Source organism: Aethalodelphis obliquidens, unplaced genomic scaffold, assembly GCF_003676395.1.
Source record: "Aethalodelphis obliquidens isolate GAN/ISIS:26980383/991018 unplaced genomic scaffold, ASM367639v1 scaffold56, whole genome shotgun sequence".
Classification (NCBI taxonomy): domain Eukaryota; kingdom Metazoa; phylum Chordata; class Mammalia; order Artiodactyla; family Delphinidae; genus Aethalodelphis; species Aethalodelphis obliquidens.
Window position 1 is genome coordinate 6945735 of NW_020838000.1, and position 15705 is coordinate 6961439.

Consider the following 15705-nt stretch of genomic DNA (forward strand, 5'->3'; position numbering starts at 1 on the left):
CAAACTCATGAAAGTCATTGCCACGTCTCTCTCAAGTGCTTTAGGGGAAGTCAAAAATGAATACACTACATCCTCAAGGGGGAGACAGATTTGTTGGAAATCCCACAAATTTTAGATAAATATTTTGCTCTTTGGCAAAAAGCCATACCTGTGAGACCGTAGATTTGTTCGATAATCTTGATATCACCTGAAAGAACAAACAAACAAAGTTGTAACCATCATTTACACCTTCTCGGTGGTTTGGGACTGAGTGAAATGGAGGCAGGGAAAGAGATGAAAGTTCAGAGGCTGTGGGGGTGGGGAGATGGGCCACCTGCATGGGCCAGAGAAGAGGAAATACCTCCTGAGAGATGCTGGGAGCATCTCCCACACCTCACCCTCTAGGAGCTCTACCGACCAGAGTGTGTAATAAAGAAAGGCGAGCAGCAAATTGACTGTCTAGGACACCACACCCAGGAAATGGGGGTCAAAATAGTACGCTCATTGGATACATTTTCCATCTTGATGCTTTATTTGCTCTCTTTTTGTTTTCCATCTCCCTTATTCCTCTTTCTTGCCCTTTTGCTAAATTATCTTATCTTCCATGATTTTTCTCTCCGGCTCTGTGAAAAAAAGAAATCGTGGAGGCGTTTCTTATTTAATCTCATTTCTTTCTATTTATCCACCTCCCCTTTTTCTTTGGATACGGGTGGGGGTGATGAACCCTCTCTGTCCCATTTGTTTTACTCGCTATGATGTTCCCTGTGGACTAGGATTAAGTTCACTGCAGATACTAATTTTCAATTTAAGTGATTTTAAGATCCAATTGATTGTAAAAAAGAAAAAAAATTCTGTCAATCAAATTGTGACATGCCATCAGTTATAAGACTGATCCCAATTTCAGAGATGGTGAAATGTGAAAAACAAATGTGTAACATAGAATCACTTAAGTTCAAAACACATCTTGCATAAAATCAAACTGTGGTACTGTGGAGGAGTACCTTAAAAAACTTGCACCTTCCAGGACGTACAAACAAGCTCTGGAAATTATAACATATCTGGGAAATATGCTTCAGGTCTCATCACACTGTTTTTTGCTCAAATATACTTCTCTCATTTTAAAGTGGTAATAGATGTTATAAATTAACATAATTTTATTCCCATGAAAAAAAAACTTGCACTTGAAAGTGACCTGCCTAGTAAGTGAGACATATTTGGTAATTCTGTCAACCTCCCGCCCCGACTGTTTTTTTTTCTAGATGATTAGGGAAATAGATCTGCTATTATTTATACAAATGCCAGCATCATTATTGCTGTGCAAATATACGTCTCATCAATGTTTAATTTTATCAAAGCAGTCAACCCATTCTACATCTGTTTAGTTGCCTAAATATACATTGATCAGTAGCACTGAAGACATACGTTTTGCAATAATTCCCTAAATGGTGACAAGTAAAACAGCTGAATAATTAAAAATGTGGAAAATAAAACAAAATTACAATGTCGTTGCTACTGTGGTAGACATAAAAAATGGGTTTTTGAAAAGCTTTTCAGTTACAGCTTGGATGAAAGAAAGAATTGCCCTGGGATTCAGGAAGCCTGAACATCTCCAGGTCAGAGATGCTGTCTAAGGGATAAGAGAAAGGCACTGGCCTCAGCACTTGCTGATTTGGGTGTGACTCCCAACCCCCATGGTTTACTACTAATATGAGTTCTGTGGAGTTGCTGAACTCCAAGAATGTTTTTCTGTATCAGTGCTTCTCAAACTTGCAGGTTCTGATTCAGGAGGTCTGGGTGGAGCCTGAGACCCCGCATTCCAATGACGTCCCAGGTAATACGGACCTTGCTGGCCCGTGGGGTACACTTTGAGTAGTGAGATCTTATAACCAACGTCATTGTTATTATCGTCCTATCAGCTGTCAATTCACTAAGTATTCACTGTGATCAGCCCCCTGGTAAATGCTCTCCAGCCATGACATCCAGTAATTTTCATTACAAATCCTATGAGGTGAGTGTCCATTATGTAGCCAGCACTACGGTGATAGGCTCTCTGAATAAATCATTTAATTCACATATGGTATTAATCACATGTGTTTTATTTTATTAAAAAATTTTTTTAAAATCACAGAAAACTCAGATTTAATAACACTCAGCCTACATGGAATAAGTTCACTTAGCAGATGCTGTGGCTCATTTCACTTATAAGAGGCAAATATTTTTAAAGTACTCAACAGCAACAGTGAAAGCCCTCTCTCACCCTGATAGGAATGGATTTGTTATAGTTCTGCTAAATAGAATTAACCATCCTTGGAAGGATTTCAATCCAGTACTGAATTGTTTATGAAATGCCCTGTTATCTATTGTAATGTATTGTAAGTAGTCGAATTCTGTATATACTGCTATTTTCTGTGTCTGTTCATTGTTGTGAGCTTATGTATGTTAGTGAAATAAATTTTCGGCTTTCATGTGGTTTCCTTAACCTTTATAAATATATGTATTAAGATATTTTCCCCCTCTTACAGGAGAATAACAAACTTGGTGATGTTTTCCTTTCTGATGCAACCCAAAAACCCTAGCTGTTCTGAAAAGGTTGGTGCATGCTGTTAAGATAGAATGAAATTACTCTTTTCATCTCTGAAGCGAAACACCCCTCTGCCATTCCCCTTCAAAACCACAGGTTTTTACTTGATATTCACAACTTTTGCACCGCCATCAGTCAGTAATTTTCCAGGTGCCTTTAGTTTTAGACATTATAGAACTTAAATACTGAGTCAAGAAGATTGATAAAATATAAAACATTTTCTGCTTAGCCACATTTGTAGGCAAGCATTTTCAGTGCCTATGTTCTGAGGAAGTCCATTATATCACATGTATTTTAAAAAGAATACTCTGATAGATGCATTCTGTTGACTGATACTTCAGGCTAATCCAGATTCTGCCAAGTGTAGAGAATATTAGTTTAATGGAAACCCAGTATTTTCAAGCTAGAAGTGACCCTAAAGAGTCTCTGCTACAATGGTTTGTACACCTGGCAGACAATAGGATGCTTTGAGAAGTGTTCCTTTAAAAAATCAGGTTACAGAGTACCAGTTCCAATGAATCTCTTTCAGTTGGTGATGGGTGTGGGTCTCAGGTCTCCAGGTCAGGTTTGAAACCACTGAGTTAGTCTAACTCCCTAACTGGAGATGTGGAAACAGTGGCCCATGGAAGATGAGATGACTTGCCCAATTCATGCAACAAGTTAGTGGCAAAACTTTTTCCCCAGAAGCCGTGCCTCCTGACTCTCAGTGTACCTTCCATAGAATCATGAGTTTTCTCAGATACCTCTTCCAATGGTTAATGCTGTTTCTTGGGCTGAAAGAAAAAATGCCTGACATACTATGGCATTTAATCTGGTTTGATGGTTGTCACAAATCCGACCCCCCAAACTCATGAGGCTAAGTTACCCAAACACCTCGTAAACCTTTTCTGAGTCACAGATCTTTCAGGAAATCGGATGAATTCTAGGCATTCTTTCCCCAGCGGGGAGAAACATGGATACAGCCTTTGGATAGAAAATATTTATTGTTCCAGCCACTAGAAGACTCAACGGTTTTGAAAGTTTTGAGGAAGGCAGCTTTCCCATTTTGAATCCCTCCTACATGGAGTTTTTATACCTTTTAGATAATAAGAAGAACTGTTGGTGATCTCTAATGGGAATAATTAGGAAAAAAGAAAGACTGAAGTCATAGAGGTTGGGAAGATAAAAGGGAAGTAAGTCAGACACAAGAGCAGGAAATGAGGTTGCTGCAATAAAGTTTTGAGAGAGATCAAGAAGGGTAAGGGTCAACCCGTTCACATCTTGGGGTTGTGCCCTTCATTCCATCAGGATGAAAGAAGCCCGGCGCGGGCAGAAGGGCTGAGGACACCGCCTGGCACAAAGTTATGACCAGAAGTAAGGCGTCATAACCTTGAAGACTGGGAAAGAAACATTCTCAGCTTTGGTGCATTGGTTTTAAAAGATTTTGTGTAGCTGTTCTTCTCCTTTTCCCCCATCCTAACCACCTACATTACTCTATCACTCTGTTGAGTCCAGTGGGAACTTGAGAGAGAGAACTTTTTTTTGTTTGTTTTTTAGGTTTAATGTTCTTAATTGTATTGCTTTTGGCTGAGACTTTACATCTCTCAATAACATGTTATACCCTACTATTTCTTTTTTTTTAAAAAAACTTTTAATCTTATATTGGAGTATAGGTGATTAACAATGTGGTGTTAGTTTCAGGTGTACAGCAAGTGATTCAGTTATACATATACATATATCTATTCTTTTTCCAATTCTTTTCCTATTTAGGTTGTTATATAATATTGAGCAGAGTTCCCTGTGCTATACAGTAGGTCCTTGTTGGTTATCTATTTTAAATACAGCACTGTGTACATGTCAATCCCATAATCCCTAACTCTCCCCCCCTCCCTTCTACCCTGGTAACCATAAGTTCGTGAGACAGGACTCTTAAATTGGAAAAATACTGCTCACTGGCATTGAGGACCAGAGAGGAAAAATGGTCTCTTAGTCCTCATATAATTTGCTGCCAAAAAAAGCAAAACAAATCCACAATTTCTTTAACTGTGTAAAGAAGGTCCCAAGTTTTACTACTGAGCTTGAATTGCAAATGGAAATCAAATATACTAAAATTAATAGTCATTTTAGATGTGACACGTGCCATTGCGTTCTTGAATGTTGTCTCTTTTATTGAATGAAGACCCTTTTATAGGAGCTTTCATAGGCTTATACCTGATCTTGGCCATTCAACTCATTTTTCCCCTTAAGTTCTTAAATTTCCCGATAGTAAATTATCCTGATATTAGAATTTTTCTTTACTATTTTTATTGGGGTATAATTGCTTTACAATGGTTAGTTTCTACTTTATAACACAGTGAATCAGCTATACGTATACATATATCCCCATATCTCTTCCCTCTTGCATCTCCCTCCCTCCCACTCTCCCTATCCCACCCCACTAGGTGGTCACAAAGCACCGAGCTGATCTCCCTGTGCTATGCGGCTGCTTCCCACTAGCTATCTATTTCACGTTTGGTAGTGTATATATGTCCATGCCACTCTCTCACTTCGTCCCAGCTTAATCTTCCCTGATATTAGAATTTTTATGAATTCTTTCAGTTGGGAAGGGAGCTCTTTGATTTCTTTTATCTATTCCCTCCACCCATTAAAATCCCTCTGCGTTCTGAGAGATGGCGGGGTGTGAGGCCCCGCCTTTCACGGGAGGCTAAAAGGCCACCTCTAGAAGGAACGTGAGTGGTTTCTCAGCAGCGATGAGGCATTACCAACAACTTCTCCTTACTCTCAAGCTCTTTTCAAGAGGCCGAACCACTAAGAAATTGACCACTGTGAGGCAGGAAGGAAGCAAAGGTGAGTGGAACCCACCACAAAGACCCAGGACTCCTAACAGTAACCCAGGGGGCCAGTGGCCCAAGGAAGGTAGGAAATCTATTTCCATTGTCTACTTGGCCCACAGGAAGGATTTATAAGCCCCTGTGTGGTCTGCAAATGACCTCTCAACTATGGAATCTCGTAAGGCACGAAAGTGCCCTGGTGAGAATGTTATCTGCAGCTGATTGCTCAATCGGGGGATGAGATGTGAATTACAAGGCTCTTCTCTCTGACTGATTCATGACATTCTCTGCCTTGTTAATAATGCCACACTGATTAAGTCACAGAGCAGATTGAAGGAGTGTGCGTCCCCGTTGAGAAACAGGGATTATCACGGATTTTATCTTGTTCACGGGACAGCAATATTACCAGCACTGGTGGTTGTTTGGGATAAAGAGAATATGAATGAAGGGTACTTGCAAATAACCCCATAATTCTCATAGTTAAAATGTCCACTCTTACAAAAATCATAAATAATTGTCAAATCTGCAGGTCTAATTTCCTCATCTGCTTCTTTCTCTTGCAGACTCAAGCGGAGGGGCCAAAAAGCAGTGAATGACACCCATGGCAGGTGGCAGATGGGAGGAATTAGAAACCTCTGGAGAAAGGATAGGCTTTGAATAGGGAGCATTCATCTTCAACTTAACATGTCTGAGAGGTCACCACCACCTAATCTAAAGAAGAGATTTTAGAGGCTGGTCTGAATCCCTAAGTGGGTAATACAGTTTCTATTATGTTTTCTTTGCTTGTTCTGTAATTTAGAAACAGAAATGAGATTTTAATGAAAAGACTAATGATTGTGACATTTCCCAATTTCACCCGGGGCCCTGAGGTCAAGACAAACTATTAGACTTGGAGAATTCTCTTCCCCTGGGTAATCGCTATTGCTCCTGGTGTGGGAAATATGGCAAGTAAGTGAGTCTTGAATTTAGGGCTTACTGATGTCCGGAGCTAGAGAATCAGCTCCTACAGTGTAGGAAGCAGCACAAAAACTCTTCACTGATGAAAGGTCTGTGTGTGGGGAATGGGATCCATTTAGGAGGTAGTATAGCAGGGGGGTTAAGAGCTGGAATTGCCCTAGTCTTGTCACTTATTAGCTATGTAACCTTGGGAAGCATATTAATTGTAATAGAATAAGTAATGCTTAGGTAACAAATAATGTGCTAAATTTCAATGGCTTAACACACATGAATTTTACGTCTCACTCTTTCTCTCAAAAATGATGCTAATAACTAAACTTGTATTTAATGAAATACGTACCTGTAAACTGAACCAGTCTTGGAGACCAGACTGGTCACATCTGATGTAGTGTCACATTAAGAGAAATGTAGTACAGCAACCAAAAGTAATTAAAAAATAATTCTAATCTTTTGGTCCATATCTTTCAAGAAGCTTAGAGGCAATACAGTGATACACCACAGGAAGACTTTTGTAAAATGACCCCTACTTTTCTATTCCATTCGTGATAACAATGGTGCCTCTCCAAATTCTCTCACTGAAACTCTCCCCCTGGGTCCCTTCTGTTCTCTTCTGCTTCCCTCTGGCCATCGTGTCCGGCATTCCTGCCAGAGGTGGCCGCTAGGTGGTGCCATGCTCTCCAGGCCTCTCGTTTCTCCAGGGAAAGAAGGCATTTGGAGCCTGCTGGGAAGTGTACATCTCTTATCACTTCAACTTAATGATCCACAAGGAATTCTCACCTAGAGTTTATGGTGAAAAAAGTTCTCACATTGTTGCATTTGGAAAGCATTTGGTCCAGTGTCTGGCATAAAGCTAATTCCTGTTAATAAGTGGTAATTGTATTATTATTGATACATTGGTTATGAAGAAAACTTTTCTTTGAATTGAGCTGGTGAGGAATAGGGCATTATTAGCTAGGTGATGCAGAGCTAAACATTCACACAGCTGGGTTTGTCCAACTTAAAAACTAACATATATATATATATATATATATATAATATACACACATGTATAGCACTTCTTAACAAGGAGGCCACTAAACTTCTTAAACACAAGTTTCCCCCAAATTGTATATATTGTCAATGTCTTATTGACTATATTCATACCTGTGGAAAATTTGAAAATGCATCATTTTACTCAAGTGAAGCAGATAATTGGGTTGAGAGAGAAACGAATAGAATGTCAAGCTATTACTTTTTATAAAGTATTCCACCCACTACTGTGCAAAGAAAAGTATGTATGTTTTTGCGGCATGGGATGACAGCCCTTCTAAACACAATTTTAACTTCCTTTCTTTGAATTCAAATGTATGAATTACAAGACTTTGGAATTAAAAGAAAACCCAAAGGAGTCCCTTAATATTTATGTAAAAACTTGGAAACATGGGATGATTTTGAGGGAGAGAGTTATTTACGAATATGTAGTTCATATTATCCTAGAAAGAAAAGGGAAGGAAAGACACACTATTGTGTGAAGAAAACTAGAAATCTCTCAGCAATGACACACACTTTTAAAGATTTCAGGCTTAAGGAGCTATGCACCAAATCAGTGATTTGGGAGTTCAGCAGGGTAATCAGTGCTAGAAGAATTTACACAGTTTAAACTCATTATGTGGAGCCCCCCCTCCAATGACCAGCTTCTGATTAGGGTACAATGGCTCCTGGTTAGCCTGTAAAACCCGCTACTATGTAGTTGTAAGGAAACACAATAGCTGGTTTCATAAGATTTTCAGGATACACGCTGAGTACTCTGGTTCCAAACCAGGTTGGTGAACAAAGATGCTGAATTTGGAGTGAGAAGTTTTTGCATCACAATTCCCGACGGCACTTCTAAACTTAATGCGAAATGCCTGATTTGCTGCCTAGGAAGACCATTGTCAACTATATACTGTAACAGAAAAGTTGAATAGCCCTGTCTGTAGAAGACAGTGTTTGAACCAGCAAACTGGAATGAACTACTCTGTGTACTTGAACGATAGTGCCTTGGGCAAGCTCACTCAGCTTCAGAAAATAAGAAGAGGTCTATAGAGGACCACAACAGTGAGGCCATAGGCAGCTTCTACACGACCAAATGCATACCTTTTTTTGGCATTCATTTTTTAATGAAAGAAATCTTTGAAACTTAAGCAAGATGAATATTGTTCATCACAGCGCTCACACCTTTAGCAAACACTCAACAATTTCTAGGTGAGGAAGAAAGTCTCACAGTTAGTAGATGTGAGGCCAAGATTCTAAAGTTAGGGTTTTCCTCCTGCACTGTTGGTGGAAATGTAAATTGGTGCAGTCACTATGGAGAAGAGTTTGGATGTTCCTTAAAAAACAAAACTAGAGCTATCGTATGATCCAGCAATCCCACTCCTGGGCATATATCCAGAGAAAATAATGATTCGAAAAAATACATGCACCCCAGTGTTCCTTGCAGCACTATTTACAATAGCCAGGATGTGGAAGCAACCTAAATTTCCATTGACAGATGAATGGATAAAGAAGATGTGGTACATATACACAATGGAATATTACTCAGCCATAAAAAAGAATGAAATAATGCCATTTGCAGCGACATGGATGGACCTAGAGATTATCATACTGAGTGAAGCAAGTTAGACAGAGAAAGACAAACATCGTATGATATCGCTTATATGTGGAATATAAAAAAATGGTAAAAATGAATTTATTTATTTATTTACACAAATTTGTGCAAGCCAATTCTGCCCCTTCAGGTTTCCCATCTCCCGTGTCAAACTGTGCTTGTCAGGCTGTTTCTTTGGGGGTTGCAAGAAATTGGACATGTTGGTTCTTTGAAGGAACAGTTCTGCCCTTAGTTGGACTGTGAAGGCACACCACCTTTAGGGAATAAAGATGCTTCCAAAATAAGGTCATTTGGAGTCTCACAGAGGGAGTCCTATTTTCCCCATAAATTTCCATTAGATCCTCAGGAGGTGTAACTTCTACTCGGCACTGGCCCTAAATTATTGTTGTTGAGACTCTGTTCCTCCTCTCACTCTTCCCTTTCTGTTAATTCACTCACAATTTCTAAACGAACACTGACTTTTACTTGGGGATGTCCCATTAAAGTGACCTTGTGGTAACTTATTTAGAAGAACCGAAGAAATATTTTAAGGTATGTCACCTATAAATTGGCACTTGCCATCCACCTCTACAAGGATCAAATCATGAGCCACTGCAGCTGCTGACCTTCAACATCCCCTGAAAGGAGATCAGGGTGGAGATCGGGAAGGAGGCACTTGGTGCTCTGGGAAAAACTGGCAGAGCAGGTCTTCCAGGTAGTTAGATATTTTCAGAAGACAATTTTATGAGCCCAATTCTTGCAACTCCTCGTATCTAGAAAAGCACTAAAATCCTTCATGGTGATGTCCACTCCTCGTGAGTAGCAGTAACCTTCATGAGACTAACAGAAACCTTCTGCAAAAAATATGTGCTTGATTGCATGTACTCCCCCTTCACCAGAATCACATCTATACTGACCTTCCCCCCTACCTCTCTGGAGCAGTTTCTCAGAGCTATCTGAAATGCTGTCTCCTGGGCTATAGGCCTCATTTTGCCCCAAATAAAACTTAACTCACAACTCTCACGTTGTGCATTTTTTTTTCAGTCGACAGTTATGAATACCCTCTGATTTATCGATGAATTTGGTAGATTCATACTCTTACATGCCAGGCTTCCTTAAAATGATGGCTCACTCCTATATCCAGCAAGCTGCCTTCATCTTCCACTCCTCACATTTTCCTCAAAATACTAAGCGATGTCACGTGTGCCAATTCTGTCTTTTCTGAAGAACAAATTCTGATTTAAAGGCAAAATAAAAACACTGTAGTAAAATAAAACACACACGGAGCAAAAGCACAGTTTAGTTTGGTTACATACCTTTCTCAGTGTTGGAAAGCTTTCTTAAACTGTAGTTAAAAAATAATGGAAAAATAACGCTCGAAGGGCCTGTGGCTCGGACGCGTTGGTTGTTCACTAGTTGCATCCTCGTAGACGCACAGCTTGATGAGGTTTCCCAGACTGCTTGCACTTAGGTAGAGCCATATGACTGGCTGTGCCAGTGGCATGTGAGCAGAGATCTAGGTCTGGCCTCTGAGTGGTGCAAACAAGCCTCTGCATCCTCTCTCTCTCAGCTGGTTGGCTGTTGAGGTACCAAGTCTCCAGTGGAGGACTCTGAGTTCCAGAGGATGCTGAGACCTCAAGGATAATGGTGCCACCAAACAGAGGAAGCCTGGATCCCTGAGTTGCCCTGGGAAAAGCCACCACCTGCCCACCACCTGTACATTGTGATGTGAATGACACATGCCCTGTAGGTCTTATTCTACGTACTGTATCAGATCACGGAGACTTGGGGATGTTTGTTACAGCATTCAGCCTGACCCAACTGATACAGTTTCTTCGAGATCACCCAGGCCAGAGATGAGGGACTGGAGGAAAGCACTGAAGGAAAGCCACTTTACTCCAAGCCACTCAACTTGTATGTGTACTGACTCTATTACCTACCATTCACCACTCTTTTTGACAGAAGCCTGTTTTGGTAATTCTGGTATTTTCCCATATATGATGCTAACACTCTGTACCATCAAGAAAAATGGGTGACTAATAGCCTCAAAGGAAAAATGTAAACTGTATAACCTAGAATATAAATACACTTCGTTAGCACTAGTCAGACTTGGGGCTATTTATGAATGCTGGCAAAATGCGGTGACACAGATCGGTCACCATGTGCTCTGCTTAATCTTCAGGGTGGAAAATATAAGTGGGATTACCACATCACAAAAGCCTAGCAACTTGCAGATGTTCATCTCAGAATTTTCCTGAATCATTTTCCTCAGTGACGTGGAAACCAAATCCTTTAAGTCCCAATTCATTTGACAGAAATGCATCTCCCTGTGTCCCTCCACCCGCATCGAGTTATTATTACTGCATGCTGGCCTTCCAGTTCGTAATTTCAAGGCATTTCCATCTTCCCCCTAACTTGGCATCTTGTTTACTTCATATTTCTAACTATTTGGCTACTGTTAACTCTAGTCAAAGCTGCCGCTCTTCTGGCATTGCAGATTGCTGGGTTTAAACGGTGTGTTTATGGATGCCTTGAATCTGAGGAAACCGGAGGCCTCCAGCTCTGCCTGATGTGTAAGCAGACTGTGTCCGACATATGCTTTCCTCTCTGCGGTCTCCGTCCTGTTGGGGAACTTCACAAGATGTTTACCATGGGATTTTGTAATTTGCTTTTAATTTTAAGTTAATTTCCACTGACTTAGCTCACTTACAACAGCTTTAATCAGACCACCCACTGACTCCGTACTGTAACAGTTGAATCTGGGTTGGGGATTACAGGGATGTATCCGTGGGGCTAGTGTGAAGAAATGTCGCACAGCCCCAAGGATGAGCTGTGAAACATGATCAGACTGGCATAGCCCAAATGGTGAAATATTTACTGCAGTAAAATATTCAAGGTTATTCTAACAAGTTCCAGGAGATCAAATTCTTGAACAACAACAACAAAAAAAACCAGAGTAAAGTTACGTTTTTAAAAAGTCCTAACCTGTCCACAGGAAAAGTATTTGTAGGCTGATTGAGAATTGTGAACAAAACTCTAAATTTAAAATATTGCTTCTTTCACTTATACTCTCAATCCCTCTGCATAACTATATGAATGTGTGCAAGTATGTGTGTACTTTCAGGAAGTGCTGAGTATGTGTTATTTGCTGGCAAATGTGATATATTCACACACCAAAGATTTTTAAAAATTCAACTAATAAGAAGGTTTCCAACTTCTTTCAAGGATGAAACTGAGTCTGGAAAGAAATTGAAATGTTATTTTGTACCTTTGAAATGATAATGGAGTAGAGATTTTACAAGTTTACCCTTGAACATGGAGCAAGAGAAGAATAAAGCAGAATGATATGCATAGCAGACTGAAAAGCATACTTGAACGGGAAGAAATTCTCCTAGAGCTAGTCCATGAACGCAGGGTTCTTTAATAAATGGATGGATTTATGAGCAAATAAAAGCACAAACATTAGTGGAGAGCAGAAATCGAATGGCCGGACTATAGTCGTTCTTCTGTCTTACTTGTCTTCTTGTTAATGAGAAATCTTTCTTAAAATACTGAGGCACAGTGGGTTTTTGATAAGACATGACAAGTAATAGCATTAGGGTTAAGAAGATTAAAGTGAATGTTTTTCTGGAAATTCAGTATAGCTTCTGCTGTAAGTCAAAATGCCTGAAGGAGAACATCCCCTTTTAGGAGAATTATGTGCTGATTTGTGGCACAGTGCTTTAGTGGACAAATGTCCTAGGCTGGGATTCAGAATACCAGAGTTTAACTTGATTTTATACTGTTTGATTCTTTTTTTTTTTTTTTTTTTTTTTTTTTGCGGTATGCGGGCCTCTCACTGTTGTGGCCTCTCCCATTGCGGAGCACAGGCTCCGGACACGCAGGCCCAGCGGCCATGGCTCACGGGCCCAGCCGTTCCGCGGCATGTGGGATCTTCCCGGACCGGGGCACGAACCCGTGTCCCCTGCATCGGCAGGCGGACTCTCAACCACTGCGCCACCAGGGAAGCTCCTATACTGTTTGATTCTTTCATTGATTTTGTAATCTCAGGCAGCATGCTACTTGGATGCCCAGTTCCTTCATCTCCAAAGTAGAAATGAAAATCCAAACTCTCAGGGGCGATGCAAAGATGGCAAATTAAATAAAATAAGGTATTGTAAACAAATTGCCTTGCTCATAATACATACGTAGTAAACATTAGTATCTTTTCCCTGTCAGTAGATGTGCTGCTAAATCTTCCGTTGACAAGAGAAATTAAAACCTGATGAGATATATTTTGATCTTTTGATGGAATCTTATTTGAAACACATGTTTTCATTTGGTTGATGGGAGATTTTATCCAAAAATGAAAGTCCTCTTTGTACAGAGGGAATATTCTAACTCATTTAGGTCTATAAGATGGGAATTTTAGTTATGTGAGTAAATTTCTTTTTCCCCCTCTCTTTAAGCCACTTGTCATCAAAAGAAAAACTGAGTTTTATCAGATGGTACACTAGGTCCCTTCCAGTTCTAACATTCTATTATTTCATGGATATGGAAATGTGTATATATACGAAGGAATGAATTAAATTCCAATAAGTATTAATCAAGCATGTACTTCATGCAGGCAATTCCGCAAGGAAAAGGATTACAAAGATGAATAAAATGTAGTTCCTGCTCTCAAGGAAGTTACATGTATACAACTGAGTTCTCCCCTTACAACTTGGTTGAATTCTTATGATTCATTTTTCAAAAAGTTTCTCATTAAAGTATAACCTACAGAAAAAAGGGCACAAATCAAAGCGTTACTGCCTGATGAATTATCAAAAAGTTCTGTGGTTCATGTTTTACTTATACATTTGGCATGTGAAGCTCATTTTCCCATGGAAACGTATTTCCTGTGAATGCTCCGTTAGCCTACGATACAGCTGGCATTTAGTGCTCAGAGGATTGAGGGACAGAGCGAGAATTTCTACCTTGCGGTACGCGGGCCTCTCACTGTTGTGGCCTCTCCCGTTGCGGAGCACGGGCTCCGGACGCGCAGGCTCAGTGGCCATGGCTCACGGGCCCAGCCGCTCCGCGGCATATGGGATCTTCCCGAACCGGGGCATGAACCCGCGTCCCCTGCATCGGCAGGCGGACTCTCAACCACTGCGCCACCAGGGAAGCCCTCTAACTTTGTTTTGAGGGATAAACTTACACTACGTTTCAGCTGGGTTTTGGAGTCAGGTGGTTTGGGACTGAAATTGTAGCTCCTGATTTCCCTTGCTTACTTGCTGGGGGATGCTGGATCAGGTTTTTACCTATCTTATCCTTAACTAGTCTTCTTGTCTAGTACATGAATTTAACAACCTATCTCCACGATTGTTGTGGGAATAAAAATGTTAATGTCTGTAAAGTGCTTCGCATACAGTTTGGTTCCTAGGAGCCATGATAGCATCAGCAGCATCAACATCATCTTTATTTCACAGAGCCTTTGTCAGGAGGGCAGGGCTCTGTTATCCCAACCTACAGACCTTGAAGAGGGTGAGCTCTGGACCCCTAAGACGTAAACAGCCATGGAGAACGCAGTGTGGAATGGAGACCTGGGTCCCTCCAAGTGGGGCTGGGTTGAGAATTCCTGGTGGATGTAGCCTAGGTAGTTTTTCATTCTCAAGGAATGCACACAGGTTGAGGTGTGCATGTGTGTACATATGTAGATTTGATACCTTTTATTTCAGGCTATCTGCTGTTCTCTGCAGGGTAGAAGTAACCAGGGAGGTAGAGAATGAAAGACATTTTTTGTCTTGTTGATGGGATGGCAGGTGGCCTTTTTATCCTCTGACTTTCCCAACCCAGCTAACCCCCATCTCCCTCCAAGGAGCTTAAAAATCAAACTGTTCACGGTTCAACTTGCAAACACAAGCTGAAATCCCCAGATGTCTTGGAAATGTGGCTGAGCTCTTTGCAGGGTATGCTTCTTGCTATTTGATTGACAGAAGGCTACACAGAAGAGAATACAGAGGAGATGAAACATGAGCCCATTTAGAGATGATTAAATCTTTGTGTGTTCTTGATTTTATCTTTAATATATATTTAAATGGAATTTGGTTTCTAAGAAAATGTTGCTGAGTTATAATTGTACAACTTACAGTGACGTGATGACCCACAATTCACACACAATCACTAGCTTTGCTTCATTTGTCCAACTACTTCTGAGTACCCCCCTCCCCTTTTCTGGATCTTGTCTCTTAACTCTTCAGCCGACTGGGTTGTCATGGAAACCACTGTGGTTTCTACCACAGTGTGATCTCTCCTCATCCTTGACCCTCTCCCCTCACCACACACACACACACACACACACACACACACACACACACAAAGTGATAAAATCTGAGTGGGCACTTAAGCTGAACCCACTCAGTCTTTCCACAGGAATCTAAAATCAACTAAGAGAGTTAAGCTTAATCTGTTGCCCCCTGGAATTGAGAAGCTGCTATCTGTCACCATTTCCTGCTATTTTGGATGAGGAAAGAAAGATGGCAAGTCTACTAAATAAGAATGGAGAGAAAAAGAAAAGGAAGAAATGGAGAGAAAATAGAATAAGAAACGAAGCTTGAGAGCCTGATTATAAGAATTCCTGAGATCCAGGTGTGCATGTGGGTCTGTGTGTGTTATATGTGTGTGTGTGTGTATTTTATTTAATCATGTAAGATACTTGGAATCCTTATAATAAATCTCTGCTTTTAGTTCTCTATTTGAGTCGGATTTCTTTCTTTCTTTCTTTCTTTCTTTCTTTCTTTCTTTCTTTCTTT

The 15705-nt window shown here is 40.5% G+C and overlaps 1 protein-coding gene across 1 annotated transcript in view; it reads right to left on the minus strand.

The window, feature by feature from the left end:
• KCNH8 (potassium voltage-gated channel subfamily H member 8) overlaps positions 1-15705 on the minus strand; it is a 387230-nt gene that overhangs the window by 40886 nt on the left and 330639 nt on the right. The window contains exon 12 of the mRNA XM_027086541.1: positions 149-187. Within this exon, the coding sequence (XP_026942342.1) occupies positions 149-187 (39 nt within the window). The remainder of the gene's footprint in view (positions 1-148; positions 188-15705) is intronic.